At 22.5% G+C, this 18,797-nt stretch overlaps 2 protein-coding genes and 1 non-coding gene across 10 annotated transcripts; 1 reads left to right on the top strand and 2 right to left on the bottom strand.

Annotated features, from left to right (window-relative positions):
* Positions 1-6: 6 nt before the first annotated feature.
* On the bottom strand, positions 7-7,281 carry LOC552086 (aldose 1-epimerase). Of its 4 annotated transcripts, none has more exons than XM_026445874.1 (6): positions 7,140-7,281; positions 2,541-2,735; positions 1,494-1,702; positions 893-1,260; positions 312-737; positions 7-161 (listed from the first exon to the last, which is right to left on the bottom strand). In XM_026445874.1, exons 2-6 carry the CDS (start codon positions 2,696-2,698, stop codon positions 81-83), a joined length of 1,242 nt encoding a protein of 413 aa, XP_026301659.1. In that variant the 5' UTR covers positions 2,699-2,735; positions 7,140-7,281; the 3' UTR covers positions 7-80. The 4 variants fall into 4 exon arrangements, with proteins under 4 accessions (XP_026301659.1, XP_624467.1, XP_016772523.1 ...); XM_624464.6 differs by lacking the exon at positions 7,140-7,281 and adding an exon at positions 2,113-2,309 and having other exon boundaries at positions 2,541-2,968; XM_016917034.2 differs by lacking the exon at positions 7,140-7,281 and having other exon boundaries at positions 2,541-2,915.
* On the bottom strand, positions 3,917-4,011 carry Mir9872 (microRNA 9872). Its single transcript, NR_127353.1, has one exon. It is a non-coding gene; the product is annotated as a microRNA 9872 (primary transcript).
* Positions 4,235-15,859, top strand: LOC411525 (choline/ethanolamine kinase). Of its 5 annotated transcripts, XM_006557289.3 has the most exons (7): positions 4,236-4,496; positions 4,871-4,990; positions 8,345-8,457; positions 9,236-9,715; positions 11,923-12,169; positions 13,770-13,934; positions 14,490-14,909. In XM_006557289.3, exons 2-7 carry the CDS (start codon positions 4,925-4,927, stop codon positions 14,604-14,606), a joined length of 1,188 nt encoding a protein of 395 aa, XP_006557352.1. In that variant the 5' UTR covers positions 4,236-4,496; positions 4,871-4,924; the 3' UTR covers positions 14,607-14,909. The 5 variants fall into 5 exon arrangements, with proteins under 5 accessions (XP_006557354.1, XP_006557352.1, XP_006557356.1 ...); XM_006557291.3 differs by lacking the exon at positions 4,871-4,990 and having other exon boundaries at positions 4,235-4,496; XM_006557293.3 differs by lacking the exon at positions 4,871-4,990 and having other exon boundaries at positions 4,236-4,405.
* The last annotated feature ends 2,938 nt before the right edge of the window (positions 15,860-18,797 follow it).

Raw genomic sequence — 18,797 nt, 5'->3', positions numbered from 1 at the left:
TTTTATTATTATGATTTAATAAAAATTAATACAATAATTAATTTTATCAATAAGAAAGTTATGAAAAATTGATATATTTTTTAAACAATTATTCCAAATTTGTATACAACAGTATGGTGATAAATTTTTCCAGGTTCAAGTATACTATTAGGAAAATTTTCCTACAAACAATACAAAAATATTAGTTTAAAATATCTGTAAATTTTAATTAAATCATTTATCAACAATCTGGTCTGTTTTAAATTTTAATATATTCGTTTTTAATATGTCTATGTTTTTTTAAATATATTATAAAATATTTCTGTACTTACATGATTAATCGCATTCGGATAATTTTGCGTTTCTAAACAAAACGCAGCATGTTTAAAGTATTCGCTTCCATTCTTTCCTCGAATACCTGTACTATTAGATTCAGGAAGAAAGTTAGCGGTATAAAATTGTATTCCAGGTTGATTTGAAAAAACCTTTAAATATCTGCCAGAAGTTGGATGTAAAACAGTAGCAACTAGATTTTTTTCATTTTCAGTATCGTTCATCGTTAAACAAAAATTATAATCGTAACCACCTCCTGGTACTTTGTCAATGACATCTCCAAGTATGGTTGAATTTCTCAAATCCATTACAGAATTATCGACAGAACGAATTTCTCCAGTGGGGATACTTTCGGCATCAGTGACTGTCCAGTGATCCGCATTTATAGTAAATTGATGTTTATATAGTTCACTCGCGTTACCAGTCTGAAATTTATTCAATCAGAGGTAATTATAAGATGAATTATGATATACTAAAAGAAATAAATCTTGCATGAATGTTAACATTTAATAATAAAATTCTTCCATGTTCGAATGACAAAGTAATAAATAAAATAATGAATTTTTAAACATTTACGAACATGGCCAGCTAAATTGAAGTAACTATGATTAGTTAAATTAATAGGAGTAGCTTTGGTAACGAAGACTTTCATTTCGATACATAATTCTCCGTCTTTGGTTAATTGAAAAATGACTGAAGCTATGGTATCACCAGGATAACCTTCATCACCGTCTTCACTTAATAAAGACAATACAAGTTGATTATATTGAACATCCGCATGCCATATTTTTGAATTCCAACCCTTGGTACCACCATGAAGATGATTTTGTCCTTCATTCTTAGTTAAATGATATTTTTTCCCCTTTAGAGTAAATTCTCCTTTTTTTATACGATTCGCAACTCTTCCTATTGTCGCACCGAAATATGGATTATAAGGCATCATATATTCTATAAAAAAATCGTATTAAATATAATATTAATAAAATTTAAATATATTTTTTATTTAAAACAAAAAAATAAAAGAAAAAATAAGAAATGAAATAAATAAATTAAAATAAATTTCATATATATAAAACATATTTTAATTATTATATTATATGTATATTATGTATTTTATTATTGTTGTATTAATATAACGAAAAATGAACGAATAATATAAAGATAATTGGAAAAACTTATACCTTCTATGCTATCAAAGCCCAAGACGATGTCTGCTATATTTCCATATTTATCTGGTATTCTAATAGATGTTATCGTCGCACCATACGTTATAATATCTACTTCTTGACCCACTTTGTTTTTTAAAGTATATTTTTCTATACTTTGATTACCGATACATCCCCATTGTATAACAGATATTAACTCTTTACCGTCCGAATCCATAATCGATCTATACAGTACAAAATTAAATGAACTTATATACAATACAAAATGAACATGAAATTCGTTTAATTGAATTGAAACTAATACTTGACTTAACATACATATGCTGCGCGATATTACGTATATGTGTTATAATTGTGTTTCGATTAAAGATTAAACTTAGATAGGATAATAAAATATATATAATACAATCGAAAAAATTCAACATAAAAGAGATTTGTAATAATAAATCTTACGTTCCAAGATTTTATTGTTTTAACTAATTTAAACGAATTCCGAATTGAAATTGATTTGAATTAAATGTAGATAATTATAAAAAAAAAAACTCAATATCATGTAAATAATTTACAATTAATCTGACTTCCATGATTTGCTTTTTATTTTTATCTATAAAATTAAAGATAAATATATTCTTACTTGAGTAATAGAAGAACTATTACGGCTATATAATGAGGAAACTGCGTTGACATAGCTACTAGCAACACCGTAATGAAGTTATTTAAACACTGGAACTTTTGAAAGGCTTGTCTTATATATATTACAAGTTTAAAAATCTTGTATCATGATATATATAAATTGTATATATTTTATTTTTATGTTTAAAATTATTTCATCTAAGTAAAAAATACATTAATAATAGATATAAAAATTAGAGATACACAAATATATGTATAAAGTATAATACAACAATTATATAATTGTTTTATATTATTTAATTAATATGTTATATTATTTATATAATTCATATAATCATATAATAAATATTTATCTAATTATCTTTTTTCTTTATTTTATGAAATGCCGATTTGAACATTTAAACATATATATACACATATATTACTTACGTGTATAGATGTTTATGAATACAATCATGCGAAAATTTTTTTATTCTATATCTTATGTTGCAAAAATTTAATAAATAAGTTGCTATGAATTTCAGATTCCCTCCTCCTCTTCCAATGGTACCATTGATTTGCTGTATTTTTCTAAATAAGAATAACATTTTTCTGTAATCTTAGTACTTGACATTTCTCTGATATCTGAAACAAAGGAAACTCTCATATTTATTATTTATCGAATAAATTAATACAGTTCCATTATCATGGTTTGTTTTCAATGATTTCGTTTAGTTATTGAGATACGTTCTTTTTTTCACGATTATTGTTAAATAACAGTTTTGGAACAATTTTAAGATAAATAATTATATCGATGATGCTAAATTTAAAAATCTATAGATCAACGTTATAGTTCGATATTTTTCCTTTATTCGAGGTTACTGATTGCATCTATATATATATATACATGCATATTACGTATTCTAGTTTGTACTCGCATGGAAAAAAACTTATACATATGAAAAAACTTTATATATTGTATAAAACTTACAAAATATTAATTTATTGAATCAATTTATTAAAATTGATTTATTTAAATTTATTTTCTAATTTAATATTTGAAAAATCAAATATGAAAACTTATAATTAATTTATTTTTAATAAATTTGAATTTTAATTATTAATATTTAAATATTTATTTTATCTATATTATAAGTGTAACGATAAACAAATGTGCTTATTAAATAATAAATATGAGTATAATGTTCTTTTTAATTAATAAATTTAACGATAAATAAATATGTTTATTAAATAATAAATATGAATATGATGTTCTTTTTCTGTGTCTTTATTTCAATAAATATATAGAAATCAAGTCATTCTCAAAGAAAATATTATTTTTATTAATATATAAATGCATTTTTGCTATAAGAAGATTTGACAATAATATCTTAAAATCATATTAATTGAAAGACAAAAAAAATAGAATAGATAATTTTCATACTTCAAAGTTACTTATTTCTGTATAGTTTTTTTTTTCTTTTCTCTATATTTAATTAGTTTTTATAGCTATTAAGAATATTTCTTTTCATATTGTTTTATTAGAAAGTTAAAACTATTCTTAATAGTTAATTTTTCTAAAAATATAATATTATATTTGCAAAAATTATATTTGTAAAACAATATAAATTTAAAATAAAAAAAACAAATTTTACTAAGATATTATTGATACAAAACAGATGTTTGTATCATAAGATTATGTATCACAGGAATATATTCATAGGATATTTTTGAAAGATTGATTCTGAAAAAAAATAAATACAAAAGTTGATATATAAAAATGTCGATTGAGGTTTATTTATTAAATTAAGCCTATTTTAAGTTTGCGTTAGATGAAGCGAGGCGAAGATAGAACGACGTTGCGTTATATGATAGAGATAAAATTGTCTCTCGTTCTATCTCTGTCTCGTTTCGTCTCATACAAATTTAAATTATTTATAATTTAATAAATAAGCTTCAATCAATATTTTGTATATCAACTTTTGTGTTTATTGTGGCTTCTAGAATCCATTCTTCAAGAAGAGATTCATGAATGTATCAATTTTATATATATAAATGATATATAATGGCAAGAATGATAATGATGGTACAGTATAGTGGCGCTACCATCGTTTAAAAGTAAAAAAGGAGTAGGAGATATCTTGATGCTATTGGTCGTGTATATTACGCATCGTAGTTTCCTTGAATTGTGTCGCATATTTGTGTCAATTTGTGCACGAATACGAGTTGCGTACGTTAAGAAGTTGTTTGTTCTTTGTTCTATAACCGCGTCTAGTGTATTTGCAAGAGTCACGTAAGAAGTATACGTGAACAAAGTAAGAACTTTGACTATACGCAATTTGTGGATTAAAACTTCAATTTTTTTTTATGTGCAATAAGAATAAACATCAACTGTACTCCTATTTTGTTAGTATTATTATTTTTATCATTACTCAATTATAATTTTTTTAAAAATTTGATTATTCAAATAAATCGAATCAATAATTCGATTATCTTAATTTTTATACGTGGCACGCAACGGTGACTCAACCGTTGAAAGCAACGTGAAGTACTTACAGCGCCAGTGAATTTCTACCATAATAGAACTTTTTCTTTAATACGTATCTCTTTTTCTCTCTTACTCCTCTCTTTTCTTTCTTTTTTATTCTTTATTCTTAATTTTTTTAATGATATATGTACAATTATAAACATATTAATTCTAAAGTTATTCTTAATCTATATTGACAAAAAAATTGAAATACTGAGAATTAATCAGTTAAGTACTATTAAAATTGAAGCAGAATCTAAACTGTTAAAAAAAACGTGGGTGAAACAGTGAAAGTTGACGACTATTTATGCAAGATTCAATACTACAAATTTCTCGAATAACAAAAGAGTCTAAGATGGGTTTGGGAAACAAGGTATGTTCATAATATTTAAGATTATTATTTCTGTCAAAGTATAAGTATAATTTTGAATCTTTCCTTCACTTTTTATATAATAAAATTAAATATATAAAATATTTAAATTTAATATAATATTATTTCTTATAAAAAATTTTATAAATAGTTACAAATCTTGAATTTCTTTTTCCTATTGCGATAAATTTATAATATTTATGATTTATCAAAAGAAACTATTTTTGATAAATATCTAATTTTGTTTTTTATTTCTTTTATTTTTCAATAAATATATAAATAAAAAAATGTAATCTTTAAAATTCGGATGGATAAACATAATGATGTATTATTAAAACGATATTTCATAATAATAAAAAATTGACTAAAACAATTTTAATTTAAATATGTAATACAATAAATAAATAAAAAGTTTACTTTATGTTTTTTATATTTAATTATAATTATGTATTTATTTAGAATTATGAATCAATGTATTTATAAATATATATTTATTACAAATATATTAATATTATAAAAATTTAAAATTTCTTACTTAAATATATTTTTTAATATGAATATTCATATAAGATAGATATAAGTGATAACTTTAACACAATTAATATTTTTTATAAATTCTTTCACTTATTAAGATAATAATATTACGATGAATTGTAGTGTTAAAAACAAAAAATAAGTAACAATATCGTTTGTTTCTTTATCTTTGTTTTTCTTTTCTGTTTTCTTTCACTTGGTCTGCTAATAGATAGATAGATAATATCATTAAGATACGTAATTATGTGTTGTTGTATTTTATAAAATATTTAAAATTATATTTTTAAAAAATCAATAATGAAATAAATATTATTTGACTTATTAAAAAGAAATAATTAAAATAATAATTTTCTGTGAAATAAAAATGCTAGAATTTAACATTTTCATTTTCATTTTTTCAATTTGTATTTTCTTCTTTATTTGTTTTATTTTTTATTTTCTACTTTTTTTTCTTTATTTTCTATTTCTTTTCTTATTTTGCATAACAATGATTATATTATATTTATTGATTATATTATAATTATAAATAGTTATTGCTTATAATATAATATTAATAATATAATATTATTAATAATATAATATAATATAATATTGTTATAATACAATATTCTTTCAAAATAAAAGAACTTATCATTATTTAGTTTGGTTTATTCCGTATTTTATAGTTGTTATTTAATCCCTAAATCTAGCAGAATTATATTATCGGGATTATATTATCAGAATTATATTACTTCTAATATAATTCTCTTTATCTCGAATCTTAATAACTCACTAGCTATGTCCAATGATTATATAATCAAAAATTGTTAATTGCAGGGAAAGTTTTCGATAGTCTTTTATCTGAACGTTGATTAAATTTATGTAGATATTCAATAAAGATATCATGCGAATAATAATTATTGATAAGATCAAAAATCTGATATATTTTTTTAATGACTAAATGATATTAATTCACAAAATATGAAAATTTTTGTGATGAATTTTTTATTAAATTATTTTTCATTAAATATTTGTTTAATGCATATGTAGAATTAATTACAATAATTGAATTCTGTTTTATTGATTAAATTATTATTCTTATGAATATTTTTGTTATCTCACGTAAATTTGTCAATAATTATTATAAATAAATAATTATAAATAATTATAATTTTTATATGAAAATGAAAATAATATTATAATGTTCAATATAAGAAATGATAATCCATAATCTTTTATTTTAAATTTTATTATGTCAAATTATGAAGCAGACAAAGAATTGCAGTGATGTCAGACATATCTATATCGAATGTAAACACAATGAAATAATAAAATAATAAATTGTCTCTCTCAAAATCGAGATAGAAAAACAAAAAACAAATATTAATTGATGAAGTGATTATTTGATCGAATTTAACGTTCCATTCTTCAATAAACTTATGAAACGAATTATTTAACACAATCAAATTTATTAAGCAATTAATATATACTTATATATATATTATATGTATATACATATACATATAGTATATATACTTATATATATACTTATATATACTTATGTATATACATATACATAAATGTCGATTCTATCTGTTTTTCGTTTCGTGTGTTTGTTTTTTTTATCGTACATACTTACATCCGTCGCGTCGCATTACAGAGAAATGATCACGTAGTGCATGTATACGTAGAACAAAATATCGATCGTTATTTTCGCGCAAGTCTCACACGCATGCACTCACTGTGATGGTAACGATGCGATACTCTCGCTGGGTGAATTTGAACATACAGTTTGGCATATTCACGATAGTAGTATTCCAACGAATTCACTTATTTCGACATCGTGTCGCGTCCACGGCATCTTATCGAAACGTCGCGTTTCGCGACTTTAGCCGATCGTGGGGCCTCTTATACCTGCGAGGGAGAACGACGGGAAATAAAACATAAAAGGCAGCCCTTGTTGTGGGTACGCTATGATGATTCAAGATAATATATTATACTTTTAGAATTATTTTCATAATCGAACGTTCAATTGATTATATTAGAATAAAGAATAAACGAAAGTGATACTTTTTATATAGAATATAAAATGCATGTAATATTTTAAATATCTAAATAAAAGTAATAATAAAAAACATATAAAAAGATGAATGCAAAATATAGATATAGTCGCTTTTTGTCGGTTGAAATTCTATTCTAATCTTATTATGTTAATTTTAATTTTTTTGTTAATTTATTTAGTCCATTTATCATAGAACGGAATGTTCAATATCTTATTAATTTATATGAAAATTTTGTTTTTTTATTTGATATTTTAACTATTACTAATTATTATTATTAATTGAAATTTCAATTTATTCAGTAATTAAAATAATATATATTTTATTAAATAATATATAATATAAAATATATAATATTTTATTAAATAATATATTAAATAATAATTTATATCAAATAATTATAATGAAATAATTTTAATAATAATAGTAAAAATAGAAAAATAATTGAAAATTCGATAATTTGGTTAAGATTTGATATTGTTCTCTTGGCATCAAATGTACGATTGTATCATAGTGTTCATCATATACTAAAATATGTTTTATACATATAGATATACTGTTAAACTTATTGTTGCGTTATATTAAGGTATAAACAATTAATCCGAAATCGATTTAAAATTCCTTTCTCTATGATAAATTTGATGATAATATATTTAAAATCCATTTTCTCTATGATATATTATTATTGTATTGTTATATATATATATATATATGTTAAATTATTAAAAAGATTATTTGTTGTTTGTAAAGATTGTGTTGATTATCTTTGTTTTCTTTATATTAGATGTCTGAGGAGAATCCGGAGATGCGGGAAATGGCAGCGCGTATTTGTCGCGATTATCTTCATGGAGTTTGGAAACACGTTACCGCGGAAAACATAATATTGAAACGTATTAGGTTTGTATCGTATTGAATATTTTGTTCTGTGATACTTTATTCATTCCTTTTATTTTCCATTATTTGACATTGATAGTTCTCTAGTATTTCTTGTTATCCATTCTCATATACGATTCAAGGAAATTGAAACTCAAAGTAATTGTAAACTGTCAAGCATTTAATACGCCGTGCTACATAATAATCGTAAGCCATACGAAACGTCAATCAATCAATCGTTTTTGAAATTTGAAATTGTGCTGTATAAAATATGCATCAAAACACTATTCTTGTTTCAATATAAAATTTTATACGTGTATATATATAGTATATATATATTATGATAAATATACTATATAATATACGATGTGTATGTGTGAAAGTGATATATGTAATATGTATAATAATCAATGATATAAATTGATTATTATATATAATAATAAATTGTTATATTATATATAATAATAAAATTTATAATATTATATATAAATTTAATATATGTATGTGGTACTTATACAATAATAATATGTAATAATATCCATATAAATATAATATATATACTCATATACACACACATTTATTTCTTTTAAATGTTTTCTAATTTATGTGTTTTTAAAGCTAGCTTATCGTATCATTGCAAATCAATGTGGAAGAATAATCGTTGCATAAAATAAAGTTATACAATACGCGGATATGCAACAAGTGAATACTTGAGCTAAAATATCACAAGTGATTAAGGAAATTTTTTTAAAAAAAATATATATAAATTAAATTGAATATTCTTCAATATTTTTTTTTTTAGTGGTGGATTAAGCAATTGGTTATACAATGTCCAATTACCAGATGAAACTGTCCCGATTCGAGGTGAGCCTCGGCAAGTTTTGTTACGATTGTATGGTCAAATACATGGAGAAAGAGCTTTGGAAGGATTGATCACCGAATCGGTGATCTTCACATTATTGTCGGAAAGGCGACTTGGACCCAAATTACACGGTATATTTCCTGGCGGTCGAATAGAAGAATATATACCGGCAAGACCGTTACTTACCAAAGAATTGGCGGATCCGACTTTGAGCTGTATGATCGCTGAAAAAATGGCGCAGATTCATTGCATGCAAGTTCCCATAAGCAAAGAGCCAACTTGGCTTTGGGATACTATGGCTAAATGGTTAGATACGACTAGAGATATTTTAGAGAACATCGAAGATATAGATGTCCGGCACTTGAAGAATGTGAACATGATACGAATAATTGATTTAGATCACGAGATTAAATGGTTCAGGTAAGATATAAGAATAACGACATAAGAAAAAAAGAAGTAAATTAAAAAATCGAGTAAATTAATCCTTTAACTCCCAGATAATTGTGAGACTTGTTATATTTATAATCTTCCTCTTTCTGAAACTTCCTTGTTAATACCTTGTAGATAAATATTCAGTAAAGTTGGAACGTATTTCATAATTGATGAGTTTCTATTATCTGAATATTTGCGTATTCTTACTTATATATACGTATATTTTTTGTATACCAAATAATGTTTGTAAACGTTTATAAACGTTTTGCATTTAATTTATTGAAGGATAATATATATATATATATATATACAATTTTAAAATAATTCTTTAATTATTAATTCTAATTAATTCTTAATAATAATAAAAATTGTTTTTATGAATAAAGTAAAAAATGTAATTAGTGAAAATAACTAACTACTTTTATTCGGAATTTTTAAATTTACTTAAAGTTTTTTTGAATGAATTTTTTTTTAAGTAACTATATTTTTTTGTAGCTATATTGAATTGATTTTTGCTATATTGAAATATAAAATGAGAAAAAATAATTGAAAAAATAATTCATTCTAATTTTTTCAAATATTTATTATTCGAAATAATAAAAAAAAAAATAATAAATTATTAGTGATTTCGACTATTAGAAATATTTGAACATCTGAATTGGTTTTTCTAATTAGACCTGCTATCTTTAGATAAAAAGGTTTATTATATTTTTTTTATTATATTTTATTATAATTTTATTACATTTTTAGTTAAAATATCGATATTAAATCAATCTAAAATATTAGTTATTTTAACGTATATTTCATAGATATAATACTGGACGTTAAAGAATAAAAAAAATACAAAATTTTTAGAAGTTTTATTATTAGTTTTTAATGAAAAAATAATTTTAATTTTAAAAATATCAATATTATTACTTTATTTTTATAATGAAAATCATGAAAATAATTTTTACTATATTTAGAACATAATCGAACATTTTATATTAATATTACATATAATTTTCTTGGTACATAATGTATATGTTTGTCTTTTTGAAATTTCCATGTAAATAGGAAAATGTTGGACAAAGTCGAGATATATTTCATCACGTGTGAAAAATACAAGATTTATTCTTTTTTTTAATATTCTTCAAATATAAATTTGAAATCGATAAATGACTAACCAATTACATTCACATATATTCTAAATGTTTTGCATTTTCAATCTACGTTTAATATTGTACTGATTATAACATATATATTTTCAATTATAAAATATTTACATTATGAGACTTGAAACGACTGCACAATATTTTTATAATTTAATTCATTTTTCAACTAAATATTAAGAAAATTTATATAATAAAAATTTTAATTAAAAAAACACTAATTTTATTTTTGAATAATTTATTTTAAAAACAAATATCCCTCTAGAGAAACAAAAGAATAACAAAAAACAAAAAACATGAAACAAATGATGAAAAAAAATAATATGAAAGATAATATGAAAGAATATGAATTGAGTTTCTTAATCTATAGATATATCTATAGGTTTTATCATAAATGAAATACAAATTTCTGTCTAAAGAAGTTAAATATTACTGTGATAAAATTTACACACTTCTAAAATAAATTGCAGCGGTGCAATACTGGGTGTTAAAGAATTAATGTTGTAGTTAAATAGGATTGGATATTATCGAATTTTGATTCAAATAATTATTTAAACAAAATTTTTATTTCACTTTTTATCTGCTATTATTTATATATATATATTTATAAATAATAATTTATTTAAAAAATAAATTATTTTAATATTTATTATTTTATTTGGTATTTAATTATTTGTTATTTGATTTTAGTAAAATAAAAATGTATAAAAAATTTCATTAAGATAAAAATGAAATGATTTTTCTATACAAAATTACTATATTTCAAAATCATTTTTCTTTTTATTAAGTATATTTTTTTTGTATTTTCTGAATTTATAAAATCTTATTTTTAAATAAGATTCAAAATTTATTTAATATATATTTTTATTAAATAAATTTATTTATTATTTTATTTGAAATAATTATTTATTATTTTTATTTAATAGGAATTTTTTATTAAATAAAAAAATCCTAATCCAGTTAAGTCGCATATATATATATATATTACATATATATTACATTATATTTATCTATATTGTTATTTTAAGAAATATTTTTTTCTAGATCGCTTGCAACCCGACATAAATATCCAGTTGTATTTTGTCATAATGATATGCAAGAGGGTAATATATTGCTGCGACAAAATACACGGAAACCAGAACTTGTTCTTATCGACTTTGAATATTGTTCTTATAATTATCGGGCATTTGACATAGCAAATCACTTTGTGGAATGGCAATATGATTATACGGCAGCGGAATATCCTTTCTTTCACGAACGCACAGGATCTGGTCCTACAAAAGAGCAAAAGGTAAGTGTTGGAGTATTGCATTTCTCGAAACATTTGCAAAGACAATAACGGTAAGATCGTCGCATTTTGTTATTCTCAATTTTATCATTTAACTTGTCTTGCGCCCTTGTAAAGTCGAACAAACGAAGTATTGCAAGAAAGTCTGGTTATCTTTATCATTAGTTACATTAAATTTGTTATATGATCATTATTTTTATTATATTGATTTTTAATCTAATAATATTGATTAAATCGTATCAATCAATGCATTAAATTTGCATTTCTATTTTGAATAAAGATACTTAATATATTACTTAATATATATATTTAGAAAAAATAAAATACAAATAGAAAAAAGATCATAAATAGCGATAAAAATATTTATTTCATTTTTATAAAAATATATTTCATTCTCTATTAACTTAAATTATGAAATATTTATATATATTATAAATAATGAATCCTATTTTTAAATTTCATAATAGGATAATTTTATACGCGTATATCACGGAACAAAATTTATTTCATTAAAAAAATTTAAATTAATATCATATCATTTATCTATATCATAACCTATAAATTCCTTTTTTCCATCTAAACCATTATTGCCATCATTACTATATAATACTATCATCGTACCTTGTAGCTATTATAATTGCCATCATCACCGTCGTCGTCGCTGTCGTCACTGTCACCGTTGCCGTCGTCGTTGTTACTTATTCAATTACCTTTTTCACATTTTCTTCTTTTTTCTTTGCTTTCCTCCTATTTTCCTTTCATTCTCTCTAAGGTTGAAAAATTAAAAGCGCAAGACCAAGTTTGATCATATGCGATGCGTAAAATCGTACCTCTATATACCTCTATATATCTCGGTCAAAAAAGCAAGAATTCGAGAGTTAAACGAGAGCAGATCAAGGACTGCTTGGCGTGTGCTGCGTGTGTATATATTAGTTTCACAGGACCACAATTCGGTGAGACAAGGTTGATGCCGGCTAATCGGAATAATGGGGACGATCTGTGCCAATGCTATGGATCCTGTCTTGCACCGTACATTGTGGAACCAAGAACAAGCGGTGCCATCACCTACCTTTGCAACATCAGTCCCGTACCTGCGCATCTACAACTCTAGAGTACTTCTACACGCACTCTCGATAGTCGATCCATTACTCTACATTACTCGATAAATGTACAGTGTCTTATGGGTGGTAAAATCGCGTTATTTCCAATTATATAAGACACTTTTCTCACATCGCAATCAAATATCCGTCTACCGTATTCAATTAGAATATCCCTATGAACGCATGTTTATTCCGATTGCAATTGCTTCGATTTTTCAGATCGTTTTTATCTTCGAGATTATTTTTCTTTGTAGATATATTATTCTCTTTACAGAAAAGAATTTTAAAATTTATCTTATATCTTATATATATGTCAATATACATATACATATGAATATACATATATTTTCGATTCACGTCTATATATATATATATATATATATACATGTTATATGTATATTATCTTCTGTTTGTTCAAATTTAACTTTCAATTATTTATGATAATATAATATTATATGTTTAGTAATTTCATATTTATAATATTTTTATATTATTTAACGCAGCTCAACTTTGTAAGAAGTTACTTGAAAACAATCGGCAAAGAAGGTCCGACGGAAGAGGAAAGAATCATGATGGAAATCAAGATATTCTTTTTGGCTAGTCACTTGTTCTGGGGCCTTTGGAGTATTGTAAATGCGAAATTATCCGAAATTCCATTCGGATATTGGGTATGTATCAATCTATCTAATGTTTATATTTTTTTTAGTTAGAAAATATGAAATCTTACAAAAGATTAAACTTATAAAAAAAATATTATAAAAATTGTTTAGTATAAAGAGATACAATATGTGATATTAAAAGTTTTTTTGAAAATGAATACATATATATTTTTTGAATGAAAATATATAATTTTTAGTACACTAATCAATGTATTTTGTAAAAAAATTTTAAGCTATTTATATTATAAAATCATTAATTTAGAATATTTTAATTTGAAGTTTGTAATTTAAAATTTTTGTATAAAAAAATAACGAACTGTTTAATATACTAAAATATATTAATATAATATTAATAATATATAAGATATAAAAAATAATTTATTTCCTCTTAAAAAAAATGTATATCATATATAAATTCTTCTACATGTGCATTTACAGAAAAATTATTATACAATTATATTGCATGTTAAAATATTTCCATGATAAAAAAATTGTTAAATCTATATCTTCTATATTCTATAATTTTTATATTTTGTATAATTTATTTTATTTTCATTGTTACAGGATTATGCAGTTTCGAGATTAAAAAATTATCAGTATTTGAAAGAAAAAATTACAGTTTGTGGATCACCAACGATCGATAATATTGATATTGCTAAAAAAGAAACTGTAGTGGATTGAACAAATCGAGTACAGATTGTTACGATATAGAGATTTTTTTCTACAACGTGACAACAAATAACAAGTAAAAATCCGCTTGTAATTATCTTGTTAAAATCACGATTTATTTCGTGATACATCTAAGCGGCTTTTGACAAAAAGCTGGAATGCGGTAAAATATAAAAACTAAAGAATAAATGAAAGAACAACAAACATCATGCTCAAACGTATGAAGCAGAAGAAAACGAAAGAAAAGAAAGCGAAATAGAAAGTATAGGGGATGAGGATGCCATCATAGAAAAAAGGAAGATAAAAAAATTTTAAGAAAGAAAAAATGGAAGAACGATGCCTTACGACAAGATTGTTTATGCAAATTGTCATAAGCAATTCGGTTTCTTTCATGTCACTTTTATGGATACCACAGACATTTTATGTATGTGCTTTTGTGTATATGTGTGCGTGTGAGTAGTGTGCGTGTATACTGTGGTAAATATTATTATATAACATCAACGAAAGAATTATCTCCTAATTTTTCATAATGTAGTTTCTTTACTTTATGATTGATGGTAAAGGACTACATAAGTAAGAAAGGTATATCTTGTGGATAGCCTTGCCTTATAAATTGCAAATGTGATATAGGATAAGAAATACGTATGATATCGTCCTGACATCGTAAACGTTTCAGGGAATTGCTGCTCATCTTCCAAGACAGTCTTTTAATATTTTTAGCCAGATATATTGGCAGTTAAAGGCGTTGGTATTCCATCGTTTTTTTAATTACATTATACGTATATACATATAAATACATATATACATATACGCACATACATGCATAAACTATATGTATAATTATTATATGTATGCATGTATGTATGTATAAATGTAAACTTGTACATAACTACGATTTTGTTGTACCTGGATTGAATCATTGCTACAACTAAAAAAAATTTCATACGCTTAAGATTAAACAACAGCCACATCATACTTTTAATTGCATTTTGCGTGTATACATATATGTACTTAATTATGTTTGTCTCTTTTTGCATGAAACTAAAAACTTCATTCATACGAACAAACGAAAGTATAGTAATAAGTTGATCATCGTTATCGAATGTATCTGCAATCAATGTTAATATCAGCGAAGATTTATTGGTATTTTTCTTCGTATTTGCGTTTTATTTGTATTTCTTCTACCGTAATATCGCGTATTTTTCATTAATGCGAATCGGAGTAACGAAGAACTATGAATATTTTAATAAAGTTGAGAAAAAAGACTTATGTTTATTTATCTTTTTGTTCCTATCATTCTTTCTCCTATCAAATTAATATTTTTTTATTTAAATTCAAATTAAATATTTCAATTATATTTACTCGATATTTTTTTAAAATGAATATTTAAAATAAATAGAAATAAAAATGATTTTAGAAACTATAACAAATATAAAACTAGGATTACAAAAATATTTGTTCAATCTTATTTTTCCAATTGTAAATAATTTCATTCATTGTATAACATGAAAGAATATGACGGAGATAAAGTTGATATGGAAAAAAATTATTTTTTTAATATTATTATTATAAAAATCTTTTTATAAAATATTATTATAAAAATCTTTTTCTCTCATGAAATTATTTTTCTACGTAAAATTTCTATTTCAAAATTTTTCTATATCTAGATATAGATATCTAAATATAGATAATATGAGATCATCTATTATTTTTCGGAAAATTTTATAATCTCATGAAAGAATATTTGAAACAAAAATTAATCAGAAGTTAACAAGAATTAAGAAATAAGAAATTGCAATTTTAAAAATAGCAAAAAAATTTATTCTTAATAAAAAATCAAAATATTTTTTTGAATAGAACTATTTTTTTAAAGAGAATAGAACTATTTTTAGTATATTTTTAACTTTGTGATATTGAATACGATGTTGAGACAAATTTAATGATCTAGATACTATGACCTTTAATGATATAACCTTGGCTTCAAAAATCGGTTACGAATCGGTTGCCAAAATATTCGATCTAATTTGACGATGCCTAATAACATTCACGTATCGAATTCAGACGAAAATAAAAAACATGTATAAAATAATACAAATAAAATATAATAAAATAAAATAGAAATTAAATTTTATTAAAGGTTTACATATAATTAATAATACAAATCAAATAAAATATTGAAGATATTTCACTTTTTATATAAAATTCAGAAAATCAGCATATTTTAGATTTTACGAAGAACAAAATTTTATATTACAGAAAATGGAATACAGTGAAAATATTTGCTTTGATTAGATTAGATAATGATGTCATATAAATTTTTAAAAGAAATCAATTTCCAGTTATTTGTATTATCTTATGCATGTTTTTCACTTTTTTTTATCTGAATAAAATTGATCGATGTATCGTCAAATTAGGTCAAACTGTTGTAACCGATTTGTAATAATTTCTCTGCTTCTCATTTTTTATTAATAATCTCGATAATATTTGACAAATGAAACTATCGTAATTCAATAGTGTCAGATAAGTAACATTTTTGTATAAGAATTTTTTTGTATAAGAATTTTTTGTTATCACAATAATTTTTGTGTAATCGTATTTCAATGTCAAATTATTATCGCCTTCGTTTTACATATTAAGTCATTAAATGCAATCGTTTTAATGCAATCATATCGTTCTTGATATTATGAAGTTAAACATACATGATTCTATTTTTAAAAATTAATTTTCTTTTGCTATTTTTAAAATTATAATTTTTCTTGTTTAACTTGTATTTTTTTCATCACACTATTGAAACTATTTAAAAAATCTGGAGAGAGATTGATTCGTGACGCATGACTGTCTGACAATGAAAAATTATGTTTGAAGTTAAAAATATGTAAATGTAAATATTTAAAAATAAGTTAAATTATTGGTAATTATGAATATTTAAAATATCTAATTTTTTTATAAATTTGAAGTAAATATAAACTAAATTATTTAGATAAATATCAGATTATTGGCTGTATAAAATGAAAAATTTTTGTAATCAAAAATTAAAGAAATACATTTAATGTATGCTTGCATTTAATGTATAATTCTAATATCTAATGTTAAAGCAAGATATTTGCATGTAGAACGTTTTTCCATCTGGCATTTAATGTTTTAATAGTTCATAATCATATGTGATATACTAACAGGAAATATTTAGAAAATTAAAATAGATTCAGAATTATATTGAATTCTTTTTAAGAAAAATAATATAATATAAAATATAATATAAAATAATAATAATAAGAATTATTATATATATTACATATACTATATATTATTATCATATAATATATAGTATAATAATATAACATAAAAAAAATAGTATAATAATATGTAGTATAATATAATAATATTATTTTATAATAAAAGAATTATAATAAAAGAATAAAAGAATTCGAAAAATGAATATAATTCGAAAATATTCAAAGCAATAACAATAGGACACATGTTTTTATAAATTTTATTATTTTCATATAGAATTTACCGAATATATAATTTTCCTATACTAGAACATTCTGTATAAATATATAAATTTCTAATATTTAATCTTATTATGTATTATAATCTTCTTATCTTTTATAAATTGTTTATTTATAATTTCATAATAAAATTTAATTTTAAATTCAATCACTATTAAAGTTATTCGATTGTTATCAAATTTTGGCGACTTTTTTTTAATTATAATTAAAAAATAATTATTTCAAATGAAAATTAATTACTATTTGATATAATATTTCATGTTATATTTTTTATGTAAATATTTTATTTCAAGTTCATATTATTCTGTTACAAAAAATAAAAAAAGCGAAATTATATTTAAAATATAAAAATTTGATAAATGCGAATAATATACACGGTGAGGTACTTAAAAAAAACTATCTGAATATTTATCTTGATTGTTATTAATGATAGAAAAAAATATATTAGAAATAAAATTACATCATATAAAATTTAATATAAATAGTTTTTTTAATAGGTAAACACGTAGAGTCATTTAAAGATTAACCTTGTTTTTTTCTTTTGGAAATGGAATGATATGTTTTTTATTATCTATTAGATGTTTTAAGACGTGTACAAGAATTTATGATTCATCATTTAATTACAAAAGAAAATATTTTACTTTATATGAGAGATAAGATTGTTCTGTTAATGCTGCAATAATGTATAAACAAA

The sequence above is a fragment of the Apis mellifera genome, linkage group LG16 (genome assembly GCF_003254395.2).
Source record: "Apis mellifera strain DH4 linkage group LG16, Amel_HAv3.1, whole genome shotgun sequence".
In the NCBI taxonomy this organism is placed as follows: domain Eukaryota; kingdom Metazoa; phylum Arthropoda; class Insecta; order Hymenoptera; family Apidae; genus Apis; species Apis mellifera.
Note: the sequence above shows the minus strand (reverse complement) of the source record. Positions and strands in the feature narration are given on the sequence as shown.

Excerpts from the sequence above, each read along its gene's own strand:
- LOC411525 (XM_026445875.1), top strand. The coding sequence starts at position 4,925 with ATGCAAGATTCAATACTACAAATTTCTCGAATAACAAAAGAGTCTAAG. Across the intron at positions 4,991-8,344 it reads AGATGGGTTTGGGAAACAAG|ATGTCTGAGGAGAATCCGGA; the intron begins GTATGTTCATAA and ends TCTTTATATTAG. Across the intron at positions 13,935-14,489 it reads AAATTCCATTCGGATATTGG|GATTATGCAGTTTCGAGATT; the intron begins GTATGTATCAAT and ends TCATTGTTACAG.
- LOC552086 (XM_026445874.1), bottom strand. The coding sequence starts at position 2,698 with ATGTTATTCTTATTTAGAAAAATACAGCAAATCAATGGTACCATTGGA. Across the intron at positions 1,703-2,540 it reads ATTCATAAACATCTATACAC|ATCGATTATGGATTCGGACG; the intron begins GTAAGTAATATA and ends TGTACTGTATAG. Across the intron at positions 738-892 it reads ACTTCAATTTAGCTGGCCAT|ACTGGTAACGCGAGTGAACT; the intron begins GTTCGTAAATGT and ends AATAAATTTCAG.